Source organism: Cyanistes caeruleus, chromosome 7, assembly GCF_971803275.1.
Source record: "Cyanistes caeruleus chromosome 7, bCyaCae1.hap1.1, whole genome shotgun sequence".
In the NCBI taxonomy this organism is placed as follows: domain Eukaryota; kingdom Metazoa; phylum Chordata; class Aves; order Passeriformes; family Paridae; genus Cyanistes; species Cyanistes caeruleus.
The window spans coordinates 2,693,534-2,716,333 of NC_141707.1; the positions used below are offsets into that span (position 1 = coordinate 2,693,534).

The window sequence follows — 22,800 nt, forward strand, 5'->3', positions numbered from 1 at the left end:
CAGAAGTTACCGGAGCTGTAAAGCTCAGCAGTCACATCTGCAGGGACTGGATTGTTCTGAAGCCTCTGCTAACCTTTGATTTATGAACAGCTGCATTTCCAAACTGGGGATGGCTGCAGTTAAGGCTCAGGAGTGAGGAAAAGGGCAGTCTGTCACAAAAAGGCAGGGACACCTTCCACTGTCCCAGGCTGCTCCAAGCCCCAGTGTCCAACCTGGCCTTGGACACTGCCAGGGATCCAGGGGCAGCCCCAGCTGCTCTGGGCACCCTGTGCCAGGGCCTGCCCACCCTCACAGGGAACAATTCCTGCCCAAAATCCCATCTGACCCTTCCATCCTCCAGCTCAAAGCCGTCCCCCTTGTGCTGTCACTCTGTGCACTTGTGAAAATCTCCTTTCCTCGCTGTGTATCCTGAACAAGTTGAAAAAGCAGGAGGGAGAATGCTTTTTCCATCCTCAACTAAAGGAAAGCTTTTGGCAGTAATTCAGTGGAAATTCAAGTTCAATCTTTGTATTAGCTTGACTTAAGTGGAAATTGTTAAGTGCTCTGGGATGCTGTCATTCTGGAATTTAGGACTACACTTGGAAGTATTCTGCTTTTCTTCACCATTTTCTGAGTCCTTGATTTGCTCCTCAACTTTTTTAAGCTCTTCATAACGAAAAGTCTTCATGTTGGGTTTTTCTGTGTTTTTTCACTCTTCTAAGTGCTATTTCTGAGCTCCAACCTGTCAATATTAACAGGGAATCCATAGGTCAGGGCCTTCTGTTTTATGCTGGTTTAGTGAGTGATGTTGCATTTGATTTGAGAACCACAGATGGTTCAAGAACCCTTTTACCCTTTGGCAGCAGAGCTGCTGGAGCACTCTTGGAGGGCAGACTGGAGCCTCGTTCCTTGCTCTTCCCTGGGATTAGACAGACAAAACCTGGTGAAAAATCAAATGATAAAATCTCTGAATATCCTGAGTTGGAAGGAGCCACAAGGATCATCCACTCCATCTCCTGGCCCTGCAAAGGACACCCCAGCATTCCCACCCTGTGCCTGAGAGTATTTCCCAAATGCTCCTTGAGCTCTGGATAATGAATGTATGACTAGAATTTCCAGCTGTGATTTTGACTTGAAATGAAAATGGTTTATGTCTGAGAATCTGTGCAAAGGCTCTCTTTCCTTTGGAAATATAAACTCAGCTTTGACTGGCTTGTTCCTGGTACTTCAAAATACGGGTTTTAATTTGTATTAGATTGTATTAGGTTATGTGGAAGGGGGGTTGTTTATTACTAATTTGTTTAAATTAATCCTCTTGCTGGTCTGCAGGCACAGTTGTTTTGCTTCAATCAAAAAGTTACTGCAGAGGCAGAAATGAGATCTTGAAGGAGCAAGATGGGGAAGGGAAGGATTCTTACAAGAAAGCTGGAGAGGGACTTGTCACAAAGCCGTGGAATGATGGCATAAACGGGATTTGCCTTAAGCTGGAGGAGGGCAGGTTTTGGTGAGATACTGGGGAGAAATCCTTCTCTGGGAGGGTGGGCAGGCCCTGGCACAGGGTACCCAGAGCAGCTGTGGCTGCCCCTGGACCCCTGGCAGTGCCCAGGTTGGACAGGGCTTGGAGCAGCCTGGGACAGTGGAAGGTGTCCCTGGAATGGCAGGGGGTGGAATACCAGTTCCATGCTGGTGCTGTGCCTCCCTAAAAGGGAAGCTCCCTAAACCATGGGCAAACAAGAGCCCTTTGGATGTGTGTGTTTCCAAACTGCATATTCTGAGTCCTGTCTGGTGGTGGTTTTGGTCCAGAGCATCTGCTTCTGAGCAGAGATGATCATTTTGTGTGTCCAGAATAGAACCCACCAGCTTGTGTTTTTAATGGCATCCACAGAGTAAAACTGGCTTTGCCTCAGGTGGTTTTGGTCGTGGTTTCTGATGTGTGTTCAGGGAACCTGGCCTAAGGTGCTGCCCAAGGTGGGCTCAGCTCCCTCCTCTGGGAGCCACACTCGAATCCTGGGGTCACTTCTGAACCCCTCCGACAGGAGAGACCCTGAGGGGCTGGAGTGTGCCCAGGGCAGGGAACAGAGCTGGGAAGGAGCTGGAGCCCCAGGAGCAGCTGGGAAAGGGGCTCAGCCTGGAGCAAAGGAGTCTCAGGGGGCCCTTCTGGCTCTGCACAGCTCCCTGCCAGGAGGGGACAGCCGGGGAGGGTTGGGCTCTGCTCCCAGGGAACAGGGACAGGAGGAGAGGGAACGGCCTCAGGCTGGGACAGGGAAGCTTTCGGATATTGGATATTAGGAGAAACTTCTTCCCTTGAAAGGGTGATCAGGCACTGGACCAGGTTTCCCAGGGCAGTGGTGGAGTCACCATGCCTGGAAGTGGCAAGGTGTGTGGATGTGGCACTTGGGGGCATGGTTTGGGGCCTGTTCTGAAAAGCCCCATTTCTGTGCCCCCATCCTGGTGCCTTTTTTTGCCCTGTCCCTCATTAGCTGAGGCACAGTGCAAGGCCAGCACTCGTGGCCACGGAGCTGCCTGTGTGCTTACAGCTCCAGGTCCTGCACAGTCGATCCTCCCCATGGACAGCTAGGCTCTGTTTGAGTGGAAAGGAGGTGGAACAAAGAAAGACCAGTCTGGAGGGCACCAAACTCTCAAAAAAGCCACCCCAACCTCCCCTCTCTTCTACATCTCCTTCCAAGCATGGAGGGAATAATTCAAACTGTCTGAACTAATCTCTGATCCCACACATCTCCTTGGAGCTCCACTTAGCTCCAGTGATGGAATTTGTGGTGGTAATCACGATTTAAGAAGCAGTACAGTGACCTGGCAGCCTCTTGGTTGTTTGCTCTCCTCTTGGCACACTACAGTTCTTAATTTCTTGGGGTGAGCAAATCAGCCATCCTTTCTAGACCTTCAGGTGCTGTTTCTGCTTCCTGCTCTGTTTTTTCAGGACATGGCACTCGGATTGAGAGAAGTGTGTGCACAGCCTGTCCCAAACTGCCAGAGAAACCCCCATGCCCCATTCTGCTGCCTGGTTTTTGGAAGGGCAGGGGAGAGCAGGAGCAGCTGGTCCCTGGGTGATTCCCCCCTCTTGTGGAACAGAGCTTTGCTGATGGCTCTCACTTCTTCGGCTGCTTTGCTCAAAAGCTTATGGGCACTGTGAAGCCTCTCTTTCACAGGCAGAGCTTCCCAAGCAAAGCTGAAATCCAGCTCTTACCCCCAAGCAGGACTAGGAAGGTGTTGTTTTAACCAGCCATGCCCTATTTCCTTGCTTTTTTTCACCTTTCCTAAAATTTGTGCTGCCCATCTCCCTTCTGACAGTAATTCCACATCCTCTGCCTCCTTTGCAGTCAGCTCTCAATTCCTTATCTTCTCTTTACCTTTCTGCTGGGTTTTGGTGGCTGACACTGATCAAGGGATTTTATTGATGCTGGACAAGAGGGATGGAGTGTGCATAGTAGGAGTGAGTATTCTAGGAAACACAATTGCTAAGTGCAGAGGCAGGTGCTTCTGATCTGTAACAGTGTTGTACAAGCTCACTGGTGTCTTGTGCTGGACATACCAACGGGTGATTAAATATACAATATTTTGGATCTCACCCATTCATTATAAATGGCAGATGAATTTGTTTTGAGGCAAAGTTATTCCAGACTCTGGATGTGGCACTTGGGGATGTGGTTTAGTGGTGGAGTTGGCAGTGCTGGGGGAATGGTTGGGCTTGGTCTTAGAGGTTTTCACCAGCTTTAATGGTTTGGTTGGAGACCAGTGTCTGGCAGGGTGGCAGGTCTAGGGTAGGGAGTCTGGAAGAGTGGCTTGGGGAATGCTGCCATTCCTTGAACTCAGCCTTCCCTCTTCGTGCCCATTATTGTCCATGTTAAAAAGGGAGACCCATCAGGAGGGGTAACTGGGGCCTGAGTGCTCTGTAGCACTGAAGGGTGTTTAGGGCTGAGGAAGCCACAGTTTGAGCCAAGGCCAGGAACACAAATGTCTGAGGAGGATCATTGTTACCCAGAGCTGATCATCCTTATCCAGGAGCCTGGTTCTGCTCTCATATGATCTCATAGGATGGGAGTGCTGGCAAATCACAGAATCACAGAATGGTTTGGGTTGGGAGGGACCTCAAAACTCATCCAGTTCCACCACCTTCCAGCATCCCAGGCTGCTCCAAGCCCTGTCCAACCTGGCTTTGGACACTTCCAGGGATCCAAGGACAGCCACAGCTGCTCTGGGCACCCTGTGCCAGGGCCTCCTCACCTTCCCAGGGAACAGTTCCTTCCCAATATCCCATCTAGCCCTGCCCTCTGGCAGTGGGAAGACATTCCCTGTGTTCTGTTGCTTCAAGCCTTGTTAAAATCCAGAGTTTTGGGTTTTGTGCATGTGTTGTAAGTGATGGATGTATTAGGAAAAGTGTGCCTACCTCCCTCTGGGGGCTGGATGGGAGAGGAAGATCTGCTCTAGGCTGGGGTTCCCACAGGCTGGGAACACACTGGGGCTCTGTGTGGTGCTGAGACAGCTGGGTGGAGGGGATCCACATAAATCAAGGATACTGAGAAACCAAGCATGGTGTCTCCAGCACAAAGGCGAGGGAGAAGCGTGAGGCTGGGTATGTGATGGGAACTTTTGGAAGTGCCTGGCTTTCCTTCCTTCCTTCAGTTGTAAATCCAGCTGCTGGGCTGCATTTTTTTTTCCTGCTGCATTCTTCATTTGAAGCATTGTTTGTGCTACCCTTGAACAGTGACTGCCGAGGCTTCTTCACTTGTGTGGGCAGCCCTGAAAGTCTGTTTTTCATCTTCCAGAAGATTCCAGCTAGTTAGGGTTCCTTTGTCAATCAATTTTCTCTTGTTTACCAGGGTATTAGGAAGCTGGAATAGAAGCAGTGTGTGTTTTGCCTTAGGAAACATCGGCAGTCCAGTCACCATTCCAGAAATTCCTCTCAACTCATTTTTTTTTCCCTGTCTGTAGCAAAGCTCACAAGGATTGTGAATGCTGTAAATGTAAATCTGAAAAGGTCAAACCTCCTGTATGCCAGAGACAGGAGTACCAGATGACAGCAATGCAGGGGCACAGTGAATTTTAAACTGTGGCTGGAGAACAAGATGTTCAAAAAAAGCTGTCCAAGGACATACCTTAGGTATTGAGGGGGAGTTTGAGGGAAAGCAGTGAGGATTTATTTGTGTTACTCGATGGCTTCTTGACATGCAGCAGAGAAGGATCAAACCACAGGGTGAGACTGGAGATCAGGGAAAGGTTCTTGCCCCAGAGGGTGCTGGGCACTGTCCAGGGTCCTCAGGGAATGTGCACAGCCCCGAGGCTGCCTTTGGACAGCGCTGCCAGGGATGCCCAGGGTGGGATTGTTGGGGGGTCTGTGCATGGGGTCCAGGGGTTGGACTGGAGGATCCTTGTGGGTTCCTTTCAGGATGTTCTGTGGCTCTCTGAAAGGCTTTGGTTCAGATGAATCCTTGTACAGAACTGCAGCGATGCTGGGATCAGCTCTGCCTTGATGCATTTCCGATTCCAGGAGCGAACACCCGTACCCAGCGCCGAGGGGATCTCATCCGCACTGACAAATGTCAAGGGTTTTCAGCTGCTCCTTTGCTCATGGTGCACAAAGGATGAACGATTCCTGCTGGCTGGGTGTTGGGGGCAGGGATTGAAATGTGGGCCAGGATTGATTTTTTTGGGAGGGCCATTGATTGGCACTGCTGGCTTGAAGGGAGTGTCAGAGCGGCGCTGCCTCCAGCCAGCAAAAGGCAGGGGATGGATTCTCCAGCAGGAAGGCAACCCAGAAGTAGCTGTTGGTGTAAAACACTGGAGGATGCAGCCAAAGCTTATGAAGGTATTTGCTATTTAGCTAATTTGTAGTCACTGTGGTTTCTTACATTAAATAACATCCAGGTAGGATAATATGTTCAGGCTCATGACGTGCACCGGTTCTAGGGAATGAGAAAACGGAACCTCCTTTTCTCCAGCCCAGCACATTCTGGTTTATTATGTGAAGCCCACTCCCCCATTGGCTGATCATCTTGTTTGCAGTGATTTTCTCCTCCCATGATAAGCAGGAACCTCTTGGCTACAGAAGCTCTAAAGGAATTCTGATGGATTTCTGGGAGGTGCCAGCTGGATTTTGGTTGGGGCACACAGAGGGCTGTGGGGAGGCATGGCTTTAAGGCGAGAAGTGGGAAAGAAATAACTCCAGATTAAGACAAAACCCGTGATAACAAAACCCAGAATCATCCCATTTTTGCCTGACTACTTCTGAGAAAATGGTGCCTTAAGGAGTAACTTAAGTAGTAAGCCCAAGTATCTTAATTTACACTTTTCTACTTGCAGTGATGAAACAAAACCCAACATAATGACACAGAAATGAGATCAAATGAGCTGGAGCAGCCTGGGCTAGTGGAAGGTGTCCCTGCCCGTGGCAGGGAGGTTGGAACTGGATAAGCTTTAATGTCCCTCCCAGTCCAGACTACCTACTCACATTTACATCTGGAGACCTCTGCTGAGTACTTTTCAGAACATCTGTTCCCTTTTGTAACACACCAGAAGTATTTCATCATGCTGATTGTTCACTCAGAAGTCCCCTGGGTGCTGCAGCTCCTGAGATTCCTCATTCCCAATGAAGGCTGTCTCCAGACAGACCTGGAGCAATCCACTTATGGAAGTGCAGCCCTTCAGGTGGTTTGGTGCTGTTTAGCCCCCTGTGAAGGCTGCCCCTTGTGGGTAAAAGTTCTGTGCCCTAAAGGAACAGACAACAATTCTTATTAAAATGCTTTTTCATTTATTTTCTCCTCTTTGTAACATTATTTTTAACATGAAGTCCAGCGTTGAGGCCATGCTTGAGGACAAAGTTCAGCAGTGCTGGTGAGTTGATGGTTGGACTAGATATTCTTGGAAGGCCTTTCCAACCTTTTCTGCAATTCCATGACTTTGGATTGGCCTTGTGTTAAGATGGACTTGCTTCTCCTTGGCTTGGAAACAGGAGTTGCTCCTCTACACACCAGGAATCAGAAATACCCATTTTCAAAATGTGCTGTTCTCGTGTTACTGTGTTTAATGCAATTTAAAATGCTTTTACTAAAGCAAATCCATATTACTGGTATTATCTACTATTACTGTATTAGATCGCCATGGAATAATGATCCATTGTGGTAAGGAAAACCCATTATGCATTGTGGGAGCATTTCAGCTTGTGTGAACCCCTTCTATGCCGTAGAACCGGAATAAAGGGAATCTTCTGAGCACAAGGGAGTTGTGGATTGTGCCTTTCTGGTGAGAGCAGTGAGATTTTCCTCCGTTAGAGCTTTCTGCTGCTTTCCATCATCAGCATGAGTCAAAGGAAGTGCTGAGGGTGGGTGCTGTCCTTTGGGTTGGGATTTGGTGGTCTCCATCCAGAGTTCTCTGCAGAAAGTGTCCAACTTCTTCATGGCTCTAGTTTAAGGGCAGTAATTCCCACAGTAATACTTAGCTTGAATATTTCAAAGCAAAACAGTCTTTTTGATGAATGACTCCGTGTTTTTATCTTTACTTAAAATTAACCTTTGGTGCTTGGCACTTTTGGGGGCTTTGTTTCTTTTGAGGGTGAAGAGCTGGTGCTGAAGTTTGGAATATGGTCACTCTGGACATGTCTGGTTTTAACTGCACCGGTTTAATTGCTGTTTGTTTGTGTACTTCCAGGATTGTTCAACTGATGATTTTGATATTGAACAAGCACTATCTCCAGTTTCGTTTTGAGCACCCTGAATTAACGTGTCGGGACAGGATTTTGATTTCTCAGTGCCAGTAATTTTTGGTCCAAACTTTGCACACAAACTTACTCAATTTTTACGTGCACCTGCTTGAAATCTGAGCAAAGCAAGGAGATAACGTGTGCTCCTCCCTTCTTGAGAGTGAGGGTGCCACTCAAACATGTCACTGTTGCCTTCAACAGGTGTAGGGTGACTTGCAGTTCACACTGCTCATAAGCGTGGTCAGCTGGTCTGTGATCCTTAAAATGTTAGACCAGAAGGGTTTTCACACAGATGTTATGCTGTTGCAGGCTTGGATGTGGTACTTCCAAGAATGAGTTTTCCACCCTGAAAGATGATGAGTGTAGCAGCAAGGGTGACAGAGCACTGGGACAGGTTGGGGCTGGAAGCCTTTGGAGCCTGGCAGCCACCACTTCATCAAACCCCAAGGCCTGATCTATTTTCTGGCCATCCTGTTTCTACGTCTCCATATTTATTTTCCTTGATGAAAAATCTCCCCCTTTTTTCCCCCTCTGCTCTTTTTAATTCTGCCATGTGCTCAGGCAGCCCCTAAGGCCAGAAGTCATCTGTTTACTGGTGAAATCCTGGATAGTTCCCGTTGCCAGCAGTGTCCAGGGAGGGCTCCAAGCCTCAGTTTCCTTTGCCTCTGTTCTCCCTGCCCTCTCTGCTGCATCCAGGAATTCTTCCTGGGTAAGCAGAAGTGTAATGGGTTGCTGAGTAAGTGTCCTCACTTCCCTTTTCTGCACTGGAAAGGATCAGAACCTTTGGATGCAGCCTGCATTGCAAATAGTTCATGGAATCACAGAATCTCCAGAGCTGGAAAGGACCCACGAGGATCACAAAGTCCAACCCCACAAACACCAACAATCCCTGTGCATCCCTGACAGTGGTGTCCAAAGGCTCCTGGAGCTCTGGCAGCTTTGAGGCCTTGCCCATTCCCTGGGGAGCCTGGACAGTGCCAGCACCCTCTGAGGGAAGAACCTTTCCCTAAAATCCAACCTAAACATCCCCAGAATCATCACTTGCATGGATCAGCCTTATTTTAGCTCGTGTGCTAGCCAAGCACGGGGCTGGAAGACAACCCATGCTCTTTGCTTCCCATCACATACAGTTTGTTCCCTCCTGGAAGGAGGGAAGCCTTTTCTTCCCGTGGCATCTCGTTAGCTTGAACATCATGTCCTGTGAGCGCGTGGGCAGGAGCTGCAGCCTCATTTGGAGCTGTGGATGAGCCAGGCTATCTTTCAGCTGGATTTCTTCCTGACAGTTTATTCATCCGGAGAGAAGGGAAAATTAAGCAGGTTACTGAACCCTTTCTCCTGCCTCGAAAATGTGCTTCGCCTCTCTCCTGCTGCTGACAATTGCTGATAATTTCAAGGTGCTTTTTTTTTTTTCCCCTTTTTTTCCGCCCCCCCCCCCTTTCCTCACTTCATTCTTGTATCAGCAATCAGTTTTGAAAAACCTGCTGGAAGATTAGTTTGGATCAAAGGGGCATTCTGCCTGTGGATTTGTGGCTCTCCAGTGGGGATCTGTGTGTTCTGAATAGTGGGTGACTGGGGAGTGGCTGGGTGCCAGCAGCATCTCTCCTGCTGAATGCTGAGGGAGTCCTGGGGAGTTGGCTTTTCTTACTGTGCTCAAGTTCACGGGACCTGTCTCAGCAGATTAAACACCTTGCTTTGATAACGCTGATCTCCTGGAGAAACACTTAACTGGGAGGGTGGAATCCTGCCTTTACCCCCTTCGCCTCCCAAGAAGGATGGAAAATGTTATCTGCTTTTGTTAAAAGGCTCCATTAAAAGTTTAAAAAAAAGAACCAAAAAACCCAGCACCATGCAGGGAACAGGAACATTTTGCAGAATGGCTCTGGAAAGAGCCTGTTGGTTGAACATAATATTCCAGAGTGAAGTTAAATGCTTGGACTATGCTAATTTCTTGAGGACAGTCACCTTTTCAGATGGATTGCACCCTGCAGATGGTGGCAGATTGTGCCCTCCTCCACTCCTGCCAGGAGCGTGTGCTCACTGACAGAATCAAAGCAGCAAAAAGATGAAGCTCTCCAGAAGAGTTGATGAATCTCTTGCCTTTAAAATTGAAGTGCTTTGTGCCAGGGAAAATATCTATGAATATATTTATAGTCATGAACAGTGGAGTCTCGACTCCTTCGTCGCAAGCGGGGAAATTGCTGTTCCACCAAGTCTGTGAAAGTGGAATCTACTTTTAGATGCATTGAAATGGGAGTCTGTTTTGGTTTTTTGTTTTTTTTTTTTTAATCCAGGATTTAAAAATAATCTGAAGTCCAAATTTTAGAAATCTGTACATAATTGACATGAAGATGATTTATACAATCTGTAGCTGGTGGATAACGGCAGGTATTATGGAATCCCAGAATCCCAGAGGGGTTTGGGTGGGAAGGGACCTTAGAGCCCATCCCCTGCCACAGGCAGGGACACCTTCCTCTATCCCAGGCTGCTCCAAGCCCCAGTGTCCAGCCTGGCCTTGGACAATTCCAGGGATCCAGGGGCAGCCCCAGCTGCTCTGGGCACCCTGTTCCAGGGCCTGCCCACCCTCCCAGGGAACAATTCCTGCCCAATATCCCATCCATCCCTGCCCTCTGGCACTGGGAGCCATTCCCTGTGTCCTGTCCCTCCATCCCTTGTCCCCAGTCCCTCTCCAGCTCTCCTGGAACCCCTTTAGGCCCTGGAAGGGGCTCTGAGCTCTCCTTGGAGCCTTCTCTTCTCCAGGTGAGCACCCCCAGCTCTCCCAGCCTGGCTCCAGAGCAGAGGGGCTCCAGCTCTTGTGATAAATAAATTATGTCAGGAACAGGTAGACAGGGGTGCTTTTCCTGCTGCCTGGTGATGATGCTGGTGGCTCTGGCTGGGATAAGGGCAAAGTGCTGTGCAAAGTGCCAGGCTGATCCTGCAGGCAGCACCTCCCCTGGGACTGATGTAACACCAGAACACGGTGGAGACTCCCAGCACCCTGGGGGCCCTGGGAATGGTGGTAGTGGAGGCCCTGAGCTTTGTGTTGGGGTTTGCTCTGCACTGGGCAGGAGGAGGTGTGGGGTGGCCACCAGCAGGGGCCTTCTGGCATTGTCCACAGGAGAGAGCCTGAAATAGAGCTGGGACACAGCCCCGTGCCTGGGAAGGTCACTCTGTGGGCAGTGCCTGCCAGGGGAAATCTGAGCTCAGCCTTTCCTGCTGGACACTGGGGAGGCCAAACAGGCTGGGACTGACTGGGAGCAGAGCAGCCAGGGACTGAACTCTGGCTCCTGCACCTTCAGGAGTGGTCAGGACACCTTTGGGAACGGTCAGGACGCCTTTGGGAACGGTCAGGACGCCTTTGGGAACGGTCAGGACGCCTTTGGGAATGGTCAGGACGCCTTTGGGAATGGTCAGGACGCCGCTGCTCCACGGCCCCACACACCTCAGTGGGAGACTGTGTTTGCCAGGTGGGTGTGGGCTGGTGGATGGGAGCAGGTGGATTCCTTGAGTTTCCATCTTTCCTGAGCCATCCTGGGTGTCTGAGGTGCCACGGGTGATCAGGATGTTGTTACTGAGCTTAGCCCTAATTTTACCTGGCTTTCCACAGTTACTTCCTGTGGACCAAATGAGCTGATCTCTAAGCCAGTTATAGTAAAATAGAATGAAAACCAGCATTAAATACATGAGTTTTTCTTGCTTGGAAGAAAAAATAGACATGGAAAATGTAGTATACGTTTTCTTCCTTTAAGGTGTTTCATTTTTCCTTCCCTGCATTCTTTGCAGGGGGCAGTGGGAAGGCTGGATCTGGGGGGTTCTGGCTTTCCTTCCCAAAGGGGAAGGGAAATCTCTTTCCAAGAAATCTCCTGGAATGGGCAGCTCCTCCTTCTTGCTGTAGTTATGACAGTGAGTGTTAACCTCTTGGATGGAGGTTGTAGGGTAGGTCACTCTGATCCTCTGCTCACTTGCATATTTGCATGTAAAGGATTATTTTATTCCCATGGATTTCCAAAGTGACACATCTCCTCAGTTTTGTGTGGATGAAGTCATCAGAGTCTGCTGAGGAGGCTGAAGATTGTCATGTTTAGGAGGAGTTGCTTTATCCTCCCACTGCAAAGAATTAAGGAAAATAATGGCATAGGAAGTGGAACACAATGCTTCCAGGGCTTGGCATTTGAGAAGTGGTGTCTTGTCATTTGGATATCAGTCTGTCAACACCTTGAGGACCACAGCTTCCTGTTTAAATGCTTCTTAGGTATTTTGGCTTCTAGGATAACTACCTAGTAATAAATTAAATGCTGCCTTTTGTGTTAACAGCTGCTGAGCATTAGAGTCTCAGGAGGGTTTGGGTTGGAAGGCACCTTCAGGACCATCCAGTTCCAAACCCCTGCAATGGCCAGAGTGCCACTCAGTAGATGAGGGTGCTCAGAGCTCCATCCTACCTGGCCTTGAACATTTTTATTTTTCCTTTTATGCTTTTACCTTGGTGTTAACCAAACTGCGACCTGCTGGATTTATCTTTACAAGGTTCAGGACAGTACCAAGCTCTTGTAAATGTTACACCTGAGTATCTTCAGATTCTTGTGAGGTGTTTGTGCATGTTCTAACAGAAAAAGAAAGCTTGAACTCCATCCTGGTTCTCTCTAGAGGGGTGCTGAGGGCTGCAGTGGGCTCCTGCTTTGGTGGAACGCGTCCACTGACATCTGGACTTTGGAATGTCTCTGGAGGAATCAGGAGTGTCAAGGGCAGAAGGGGGGTTTGCTATTCCAGATGTGCCAGCCTCTTCCAGGACTGAGGAAGCCATCAGCCTGACCTACTTTCTGCTGCATCCAAAGCAAGGAGTCAGAATGAAGGCAAATTAAATACATATATATATATATATATATATATATATATATATATATATATACACACACACACACATATATACCAGACCATCCTGGTGATGTTGATGCATGATGTCAACCACTGGCAAGGCAAGGTGGCTCAACTTCAATATTAGCTGTAGTTGTAGTAACCCTAAGATACAGAAATTACCCCACGTGAACGGGATTGGATTAACTTCCATCTAAAGAGGTGTTTTGATAACTCTGACAGATCTGACACTTTTTCACTTGTCTGCTCTCCTCCTATCCCTTTTTCTGCCCATTTTTATTTCTACCATCCACCTTTAAAGTCTGTATATATCGTGCTTAAACCCCGGGCTGGTTCCCGTGGAGTTCCACGGGCCAGGGCAAGGTGCTGGGTTTTTACGGCAGCCGCAGTGGGTTCCAGCTGGAGCCATAATTGGTATTTCGGCTTGATAGCTGCTGTAAATCTCCAAGAAGGGAAGAGAAGGATGCTCTCATTTTGTTAGGCTGCCTCTCTTTCGGATGCAGAGTGCATCTTCCAGCTCTCTGGGCTAATTAAAATGCCATTACAGTACATGTGGTGCTACAATACAGTCTAGGGAGACTTCCAAAAATAGATCCTTGAGTGCAGACAAATTAGAGAGGAAATATGCACTGAGCATTTTCTCATAGGTTTAAAGAGAAATAATCCATTTGCTGCCCTAATTGCTTTCTTGTAAATGTTGAAGAATTTCCCCCCCTGTAAATTTCGAGTGAGCAGACAAATAAATAACGCGCCCATGATAATTAGCGTTCTCATTACTAATATTGTAACTTGTTACACATGCTTGATATGCAAGTCAGGGTGTTCCAGTGGCCTGTGCTTAACGGTCAGGGGTGGAGACTTTTTATTCTTCAGGCAGCCTGCTTTAGCTGCCTGGCATCCCAGGGCTCCAGGGGCAGTGCATGATCTGGTTTTTAAATTCAGCCGAATGCTCGAGCAGAGCCACCCACAGACCCTTCCCAAATCCTGCCAGGAAGTAACGCAGATAAATCCTGTTTGCACATCGTCCTTCCCCCCCTGCCCAGCCTGGGTACAAAATGCAAGGTGCTTTTTATAGCCTGCCTGTGGATACCGAGAGCAGGGGGAAAAGAAACCCCACGCTCCTGGGCCTGGAAGAGATCCATGGAATTGCCGTGGGCTGACACGTGTAAGGGAGACAGCCCAGAGCTGCTGGGCAGTGCCAGCACCAGCCAGGAGCTCTTGTGTGCTGCAGCGCCTGGGCCTCTCTGTCAACAGCCTGATGGAAAGGGATGAGGCTGGTGCTCGCTTGTAGAATGCCAGAATGATTTAGGGCCTCAAAGCTCATCCCATTCCACCCTCTGCCACTATCCCAGGGGGCTCCAAGCCCCATCCAGCCTGGCCTTGGGCACTTCCAGGGATCCAGGAGCAGCCACAGCTGCTCTGGGTGCCCTGTGCCAGGGCCTGCCCTCCCTCTGAGTGAATTCCTTGCCTGCTCAGAAGCCCCTGGTCACTGTTGTGCAGTGAGGTGCTGTCCAGAAGATTTATGAGCAAAGGAGACAGAAGTTGGCCGAGCGGCCTCAAATTTGCAGCATTGGCAGAAAACTGCTCATCCTGAAAAATGTCTCTGGGCCACTCTGTTGTCTTCCCTCAGTGGAGAACTGAGTTCTGTGGCCCCTCTGTCTCATTTTTTAAAATCTTCTCTCTGAGGTTTCTCTGGGCTGCCCACAGTTCATCTCCAGGTGTTGAAGCTAAAGCTGAGGCCACCGAGGCTGTCACATCCCCGAGGGATGTCATTGCACGTGCCCCTGTAGCACATCTGGGAGGGAACTTGGATCCTCTGCATCGCCACTGAAAGGGGAGTGCTTGGCTTTGGAAAATCCTTTGGCTTTTCCTTCTTTTGACTTTGCTTGGCCATTTGTAGTTGTACATTTTCTATCATTATCACAGCAGGAAGGTTTCACTCCTTTGTCACTGCATCTCCCACCCATCTGGGTTTTTTAGTGTTAATTCTGCATTTCAAGCTCCAAAAAGACAAATCTGAGTCAGTAATGCCAATCTTTTCTACCTCTTGCTCCTGCCTTTTTCCCTTGTTCTCCTAAAGTTTTACTTCTACACCTCTGTAGAACTTCTCCTGTGCTCAGGGTGTCCTTTAAAGATCATTTTTTAGCTGCTCATTGCTTTGCTCCAGGAATGCAGGTAGGCCAGGGTGATTTGCATCAGGTTGAAAGATCTGAATACATGGAAAACTATTTAAATAACCTCTTCGTTCCCAGTTCTGCCCTGCATTTTTAAGCTTATCATAGTTAATTATAGTCAGGCTGCTTGCAGTTTTCTTAAAGATCTCATTGAATGTTTCAGCCTTCCATTTCACTTCATTTCTTGTCTCTTTTAAGTGGTGAAATCGTATTTCCCTGTCCTCATCTGGTTTAGTTCTGCCCTGGATGGACTTGGTGATCTCAGGGGTCTTTTCCAGTCTTGACAATTCTCTGGTTCTGTGAAGTTGTTCATTTTGCTGCTTCATCTTTTCCAAGGGTTTTTATCTGTCATGTTTCTGGTTTATTCTGGACTGAACTTGTAAACATTTTGCCTTTGTTTTGCTGTTTTCAACATCTTTAAATCCTGCAAGCTCAGCTGCTTCCCAACCTGTCCTGGCTATATTTTCTGAAAAACCTAAACAGCTCTTTGGAACAGATTAGGAAAAAAAAAAACCCAAAGCGTTCAAGTTTCCATCAATGAATTACGGCTTCATCCTGTTAATTAATGAGTAGAAATGCCCATCTGGAAATGAAGCTGCACGAAATGCTCCCTGACTCAAGCCATGAATCAGCCAGGCTGGTGTCTGCTTCCCTTCAAGCTCCGTAGACACTTTGCTGCAGAGTTTTGGGGAAATCATCAGGCTGATTCATACAGAACCCAGTTGAGGCGATGTTTCCTTGCCAATTCTGTTCAGTAGCTTAGGACCAATTTAGCCAGCAGAGAGCTGGGGAATATTTTGTAGCTTGTCTGGGCTGTCTCAGTATTCAAACCAGGGTTTGTGGCTTGTGAGAAGAATCAAACCCTGATTGCATGGATTGACCTCTTTGCACTGCTCCAGCAGCTCCACATCCTTGTGCTGAGCGAGTACTCCAGAGATTTAGAGCTATATTTTATATCTATTTTATATTTGTTTTATTTTATTTTGCTTTATTTGGACAGCAAAGACAGAACCTTGGTCCTGGATAGCTTGATTTTGCTGCAAGTGTTTCAGGTGTGAGTGCTTTAAAAGGTGTTCCAAAATGCTCTGCTGTGTTTAATCTAATACTCATTTTGAAGCAAAGTGTTGGGTTGTGGTTTTGGTTTGTTTCTTGTTGTTTTTTTTAATGAGTGGAAAAATCAATGTACTTAATTTCTTAGAATTAAACGTGTATTAAAAATCCCCCAAACTGACCTGGATTTGTCTCACAGAGCACCTGGGTGCTGCTGCAGGGCTCTGTTTTGTGGTTCTTCTCTGAAGGAACATCTTTATCTGGAACTGCCCAGCAGAGAAGCTGAAAAGGCTCTGCTCCCCAGGAAAACTGGGAATTTTGCTGGGCTGCACTCTCCACTGACTCTGGAGCCTCCTGATGGCTCGATTATATTTTAAGAGTGATGTTTTGCTCTTCCTCTTCAATCCGGGTCTGGTCCCTGGAGGTGAACCCAGCCAAGACAAGGGGAAGTCCCCAGCTGTGCTTTCTCTCCAGAAAAACGGAGAAAGCAAGGAGAAGAAAACAAATCCTAACGTTTTTCTAACACTGTCCTTTGCCTGAGAGAGATGGGGTGGCTTCTTTGATGTCTCCAGACAGGGTTTGGCTTGATCCTATCAGAGCTGCAGCGCAGAAAAAGGTTGGAGGGGAAAAGTGAGACAGACTGGCAAAGGTGGAACAAATAGGTTTGAGATAAATTTTCTGTATCCCAGGGTTCATAATTACACTGGAAACACAATTTAGCATTTTTTGCTTCGGCTTTTCTGGGAGGGGAATGGGTGACTAGAAACTCAGGTGTGGCAGTCTCCAACACTGGTTGTTCTGTTTAACTCTACCTGGATGCAAGATACAATCTTGAAAATATTTTAAATAGGGAACTGCTTCAGCAAGATGGATTTGTGCATCTCATTTACAAAGTATGTTTTTAATGCCTTTCTGAAATCCAAACTTATGCAAAATGGGGCTTGTTATGCATGTCTCTGCATTTTAATCTCCTGCAGTGATTTGTCAGTTTTCCTTAACATCTCCCTGGCATATTCCAGCCATTCCCCAACTCTGCTCCGTGGAGCTGTGTCTCTGCCTTAGCTCAGTTCTCCCAGCAAGGAAGGAATCGCAGTTCAGTTGTTCTCTGGTAAGGTTTGTGAGCTGCCATGCCTATTTCCTCAGCCTGGGATCAGCACCAGCTGTGGACTTAAACACCAGGAAACCCTGAGTGTAATTCAGGATAGAGTCTCCTTTATTTTCTGCTTCAGCTGTCCTGGGAATGTTCTTGTTCCCATTGATTTGTGCTACTTGTGTTTCTGCTCTGCATCGATAATTGGTTACTGATTTATTTTTTCTGCTTGGAATGGATAAAAATAGCTCAGCTACCCAAAGTGTTGATGTGATTTTATTTCCTTTTTCCCCCCTTCTTTCCAGATGGGCTTTCTGGCAGAGACCAGCCAGTGGAGCTGTTGAATCCACCTCGAGTGAACCACATGCCCAGCTCTGGTAAGGAAAAAACCTCCTATTAAACCTGGTTCCTGTTCTGGGGGGTGCAGGAAAAATACTCTGCAGCTCTGCCTTGCAAGTGGGAGAGCAGAATGCAAATGCAGAGTGCTGGAGCAGAGTCTGTCAGGACTTGCACACCTCTGCTTTCCCAGGCTGGGAGAGTGGGATTTGGGAATGGAGCACAGCAGCCCTGGGAGCAGCAGGGGGCTGGGGGGAGCACAGCCTGGTGGGAGATGCTTGGTTTGCCTGAGAAAGGAGGGGACAGGAGAACAAAGCAGCATCTGAACGAGTCCTTTCCCAGCCCAGAAGGAGCTTTTGGAGCTGCTGCTTCTCAAGAGGGAGAAGGAACAGGGAGCCAAGGCCAGGCTGATCAAAGTGTGTCATGCCAGGCTCTGGGCTGTTTGCTCTTCTCCCTCTCCTAATGATCCTGCCACGGCATCTCCGGGGGCTTGTCCTGCTGCTCCTCATCCTGCCTGCTCCTCACCGAGCTGGGAGAGCTCTTGGAGCTCAGAGCTGCAGCTCTACAAGTGATGGAAACCAAAGTTCTGCTCCCACTACCTGGAATTCTCTGGGAAACTGCTGCTGGCTCCTGTGTTTCCCTCTTCCCCAGGTACAAGCAGATATTTATACCAGGGGTAATAGGATATAGCAAACATTATCTGCTCTGCAGGGAGCAGCTCAGATCTTTCAAACCCCCAACTTTCCCTTCTCTGTTGCCTTCCAAAATGCCCTCAGGTCCTTTTCTACTAAGGATGAGATCTCGCAGAAGATCTGAGCACTTCTGGTAATGCCAGCTGGAAAGATGTAAACGAAGTTTATTCAAAACAACTTGGGTACACTGGGAGGGGGAGAAAAAAAAGTGGGCTGTGACCTAACCTAGATTTTTGTGGACTTAAATGCCTATCTGGGGAAGGAAGCTTTCAAGGAGGTAGAGTTGTTGCACTGGGGAAAGAGAGATGGTTGTTCACCAGGCATGGGTGTTCGCCTTGGGATTCTGAGAAATCCCCCTCGCCTCCGTGTGCTCCCAAACGTGTCTGGCAGGTAAGGGAGGTTCTATTTTCCTAGCCCTCAGAGGGATTCTCACTTTAGAATCGCTGTGGTAGCGCAGGTCAACTTACAGGTTTTGCTGCCCACCTCGGTCGTGAGCCAGGTTGGATTTTGTGGCTCCGTGGATCATTGGCCAGGACTGTGAAAGGGATGGGTTGGAATTTTCTATCCTCTTATTTCAATATTGATTTTGCTTGCTGGGTAAGTTTAAGGTTTCCTTTTGAGGTATTTCAGGCCAAAGGCTGGAAATGTGGTTGAGAGCTTGGGGAACTTGATGGTAGAATCTGTTCTGGCTGGTTTTCCCCTGGTGAAATGAGGCTGTTTGATGGAGCCATGCAGGTTTTAGGGAGTTCTTGCTGTTTGGACTCCATTTTGAGTATTTTTAATAGCTCACCTTTGTGCTTTTGGCAAACAATGGGACTGGGATCCCTGGGGAGCTGTGCTGGTGTGAAGTGGGTGAGATGGGAGATGGGCAGTGCCACCCCTTTGTCAAATGGTTCTGATAGGAATTGAGCTGTGGAAAGGGACTTCAGGCTGAGAGAGCTGGGAGTGCTCACCTGGAGAGGAGAAGCTCCAGGGAGAGCTCAGAGCCCCTTGCAGGGCTTAAAGGGGCTCCAGGAGAGCTGGAGAGGGACTGGGGACAAGGGATGGAGGGACAGGACACAGGGAATGGCTCCCAGTGCCAGAGGGCAGGGACGGATGGGATACTGGGGAGGAATTGTTCCCTGGGAGGGTGGGCAGGCCTCAGGTTGCCCAGGAAAGCTGTGGCTGTCCCTGGATCCTTGGAAATGTCCAAGGCCAGGTTGGACACTGGGGCTTGGAGCAGCCTGGGATAGTGGAAGGTGCTCCTGCCCATGGCAGGGCTGGAATGGGATGACCTTGAGGATCCCTTCCCACCCAACTCATTTTGGGATTGCCATCTTGTCTTTAGGAGTTTGCTGCAGATCTTTCTGAGAGAAGAAAGGAGAAGTAGCACCAAGCATGGCTCAGGAAAAACAAGCTGTGTGTGGGATTGTCGGGTGGTGTTCCAAATCTCAAGCATGACTAAAATAATGCTGGTAAAAAACAGCATAAGAAAAAAAAATTGTTTGATTGTGTCCTGAGATATTTTGTTGAAAACATTCTCCTGCCCTGGTCAGGGTAAGGTTGAATAAACTTGAGTGGTCGATGAGCTTTTATGCTGCATTTCTATTTCAGATAAAATCACTGTGGTGTGCTTGTAGGAAACCAAAATGTTTTTCTCTTCACCACGAACCAAGTGGAGGAAAGGTTTGACCCTTGTTAGTTGTTTTTCTCTGATGTGAAATGGCGAGAAAGTTCTAAAAATCCTCTGTCCTGCAGAGCATTTCAACTCCAAGAAATACTTTCAGCAATTTTATGAAATGGTTTTTAGGAGTGAATTTTGTTGAATAGAACTGAGTTAAGTCATCGACAGTGAAAATTATTTCTATCTTCTGTATAAATTAAGGATTAATTGGAGGAAGGGAAACATTTTCCCTTTTCAAAGACGTATCACCCATAATTTGTGCTTCTGAATTTCTGAGGTGCTCGCAGAAGTACAACAAGACAAAGCCCCCACAGCCCACATCCTGCTCAGGAGTACAATAATCATCAGTTTGATACCTCTGCCTGCTCTGCCTTGGGCTCGCGAGGATCGCTGTGCCTTTGGCCCGGGGGAGGAAAAGGAATAAATTAACTTTATTGAGCAACCTTGCTTCCCTTAATTTTTATTTTTTTTTAATTTTTTTTTTATTTTAAATATAATTTATTAATATAATCAGAGGCTGGTGACACCCTGATTTCCCAGGGAAGCTGTGGCTGCCCCTGCATCCCTGCAAGTGCCCAAAGCCAGTTGGGCAGGGCTTGGAGCAACCTGGGATAGTGGAAGATGTCCCTGCTGGGGCTGGAAAGGGATGAGGTCCCTTCCAACACAGAGAATTAAGTGGGAGATTTCACTCCCTGCTGCTTTTTCATTTTCCTAGATCTAACTATCCACTCTCACTTCCACAGTCATTTGCAAAAAAATGATGTTGGTGTGTGTAGGAATAAATGGTTTGTACGAGCCTCTGGACTAATATTGTCCCTTGGTTTTGCAGCTAGGGATTAATCCATGTCAGCTCGGGAACAACGTGAGGTTTTGTTGTGCCCCAGAAGTAGCTACCCTTCAGAAAGTGTTAAAAATATCCTGATATATACACAGATATACAGATAATATATATATATAATAATCTATATAATAATATATACAATATACATAATATATGCAATATTTATATATATATATGTAATATAATTCATATAATATGGATATGTACACGAAGCCCAGGATGGCATAGGAACCTATCCAAACCCCCCAAATTATCATCAAAAGTGAGGAAAAAAATCATTCTGATGTCACAACCGTGCACTGGGCAGGTTCAATCCTGTCCTCTCATTAGGTTATTGAAAAGCTGCAGCTCTTTTTGTCAGGCTTGGTGTGACAATTCTGCCACCATTTAGATGCTCTGGTATAAGATTAGATTCCCAGAGAAGCTGTGGCTGCCCCTGGATCCCTGGAAGTGTCCAAGGCCAGGCTTGGAGCCCAGCTTGGAGTGGAAGGTGTCCCTGCCCATGGCAGGGATGGGCTTTGAGTCCCTTCCCACCCAAACTGTTCCATGATTCCAAGGTAGCAGAGAAACTGCAGCTCAAAGCCTTGAGAGTTAAAATCAGCTCAAGGTTCAAGTTCCTGCAGTACTTGTGATTTATTAATATTTGTCTTTCATTTCCAACCTGAGCTAAATGGACAAGCTGTAGCCCATGCAGTGACAGTAAAAGGAGTGTTTCACCTGCTGGAGGCACTCCTGGAGCCTCAGAAGCATTCCTCAGCAGGGAAAGCCCTGCACAGCCCTTCAGCCAGCTCCCCGATCTCCACAGAGGATTTACTGAACTGCTGCACTTCTATGAGAAGCCCTTTGCAGTCAGTAAATTTGGGGTTATTTATGCAGGAGAGGAGAGGGAGCTGTCACATCTAGAGGCTCTGGGCAGCTCCCTGCAGAGGAGCAGGGAAGTTCAAGCTTCAGAACCCTTTTTGTGGACCAGTGCTGTCCTCAAAATCATGTTTTGTTGGCCGTGGGATAATTTAATGACCCTCTAACTCTGCTTTAGCACTTTGTGCATGTGCAGGGGTGTATGGAAGAGGGATGAGCTTTTTGGCCACCTCTATCTCAACTTCAGCATCCATGTTTCCACATGGAATTAAACCACCTCTCTAGCCAGGCTGGGAATCAGAGAATCATCAGGTTTGGGTTGGAAAGGACCTTAAAACACATCTTGTCCCATTGGCAAAGACACCTTCCACTATCCCAGGTTGCTCCAAGCCCCATCCAGCCTGGCTTCTGACGCTTCCAGGGATGGGCAGTCCTGAACTGATCTGATGCTGGAGCCCAGAATGTGGTTTTCCTGGAAGAACAGGAGCTCACAGCTCCTCAACTCTGCTTTGTTGTCTTTTGTCTCAGAAAACGTATTTATCTGTCATGATTTATCTGTCTCCTTTCTTACCCATGAGGAAATGGTTATCAATTGGAGGAGCTGGCATGAATTATTAATGATTATCCCTCTTTTAACAGCTGAAAGCAGCACTTAAATGTGAAGCTCTTGAATGCAGCGCTGGTTTCCTGGATGAAAGGCAGGAAAGTTTGCTCTGCTGCAAGCCCCAACTTGCTGTTTTTCTTTCTTCTTCCCTCACCTTGCTTAGTTCATTAATTCACACCGATCAGCTCCGGAATTCACTGGATTCTCTTAGTCCTGACTCTTCACCAAGTGTTATCTTCAAAAATAAGAATTCTCACCAGTTCCCTACCACAGGAAAGGTTGTTTTGTGCTTTTGATTTGTATAAAAGCGGGTGATGAGGGGAAGAGCCTTTGAATGCTAAAACTTTGTGAAGAAAACTTCGGGAAGGAGGAGATGGCAGGATGTGAACAGGCCTGGAAAGGCTGCCTTGAATGGTTATTCAGGAATTTGTTCCCATTGCCTCTGGCTTTGCTAAAAATAGCAGTACTGTGTGGTGAATGAAAAGTGATAAATGTTTCATGGAAATTGATCATGGATTGAGGCTTTCCTTGGGGAAAACATGCCATGTGCCTCAGATGGGATTCTGGAGGCCATGTCTTGTCTGCCATGTGTGTTTGCAGCCTGGATGTTTCACCTGGGTTTGCAACCCCAAAGAGGCAATTGGGGTAAAATCTTTGTTATTTCCAAAGGAAATTTGAAATTTCCTTTCTCAGTCCCTTCACTTTTTCGAGGTAGCTCTTGTCCTGGGGCCGTAGTGCTCCAACACACCCTGCACTCAATTCCTCTTTTCCATCAGCTTCCCTGGAGAGATGGAGGATGAGGATGGACTGTGCTGTTATCTCCAGGGGCTCCCAGGTGCTCTCTGCCAAAATGAGCTGGGGGTAGTTTATTGCTGAAGGGGAAAGAGCAGTCACCTGGATTTTAGGAATTCCTCTTCTAGCACGACATGC

At 47.7% G+C, this 22,800-nt stretch overlaps 1 protein-coding gene across 47 annotated transcripts in view; it reads left to right on the forward strand.

Annotated features, from left to right (window-relative positions):
• HDAC4 (histone deacetylase 4) overlaps positions 1 to 22,800 on the forward strand; it is a 172,142-nt gene that overhangs the window by 54,867 nt on the left and 94,475 nt on the right. For all 47 annotated transcript variants that reach the window (XM_086898701.1, XM_086898718.1, XM_086898713.1 and 44 more), the window contains one exon: positions 17,182 to 17,253. In XM_086898701.1, coding sequence (XP_086754827.1) covers positions 17,182 to 17,253 — 72 coding nt within the window. The remainder of the gene's footprint in view (positions 1 to 17,181; positions 17,254 to 22,800) is intronic.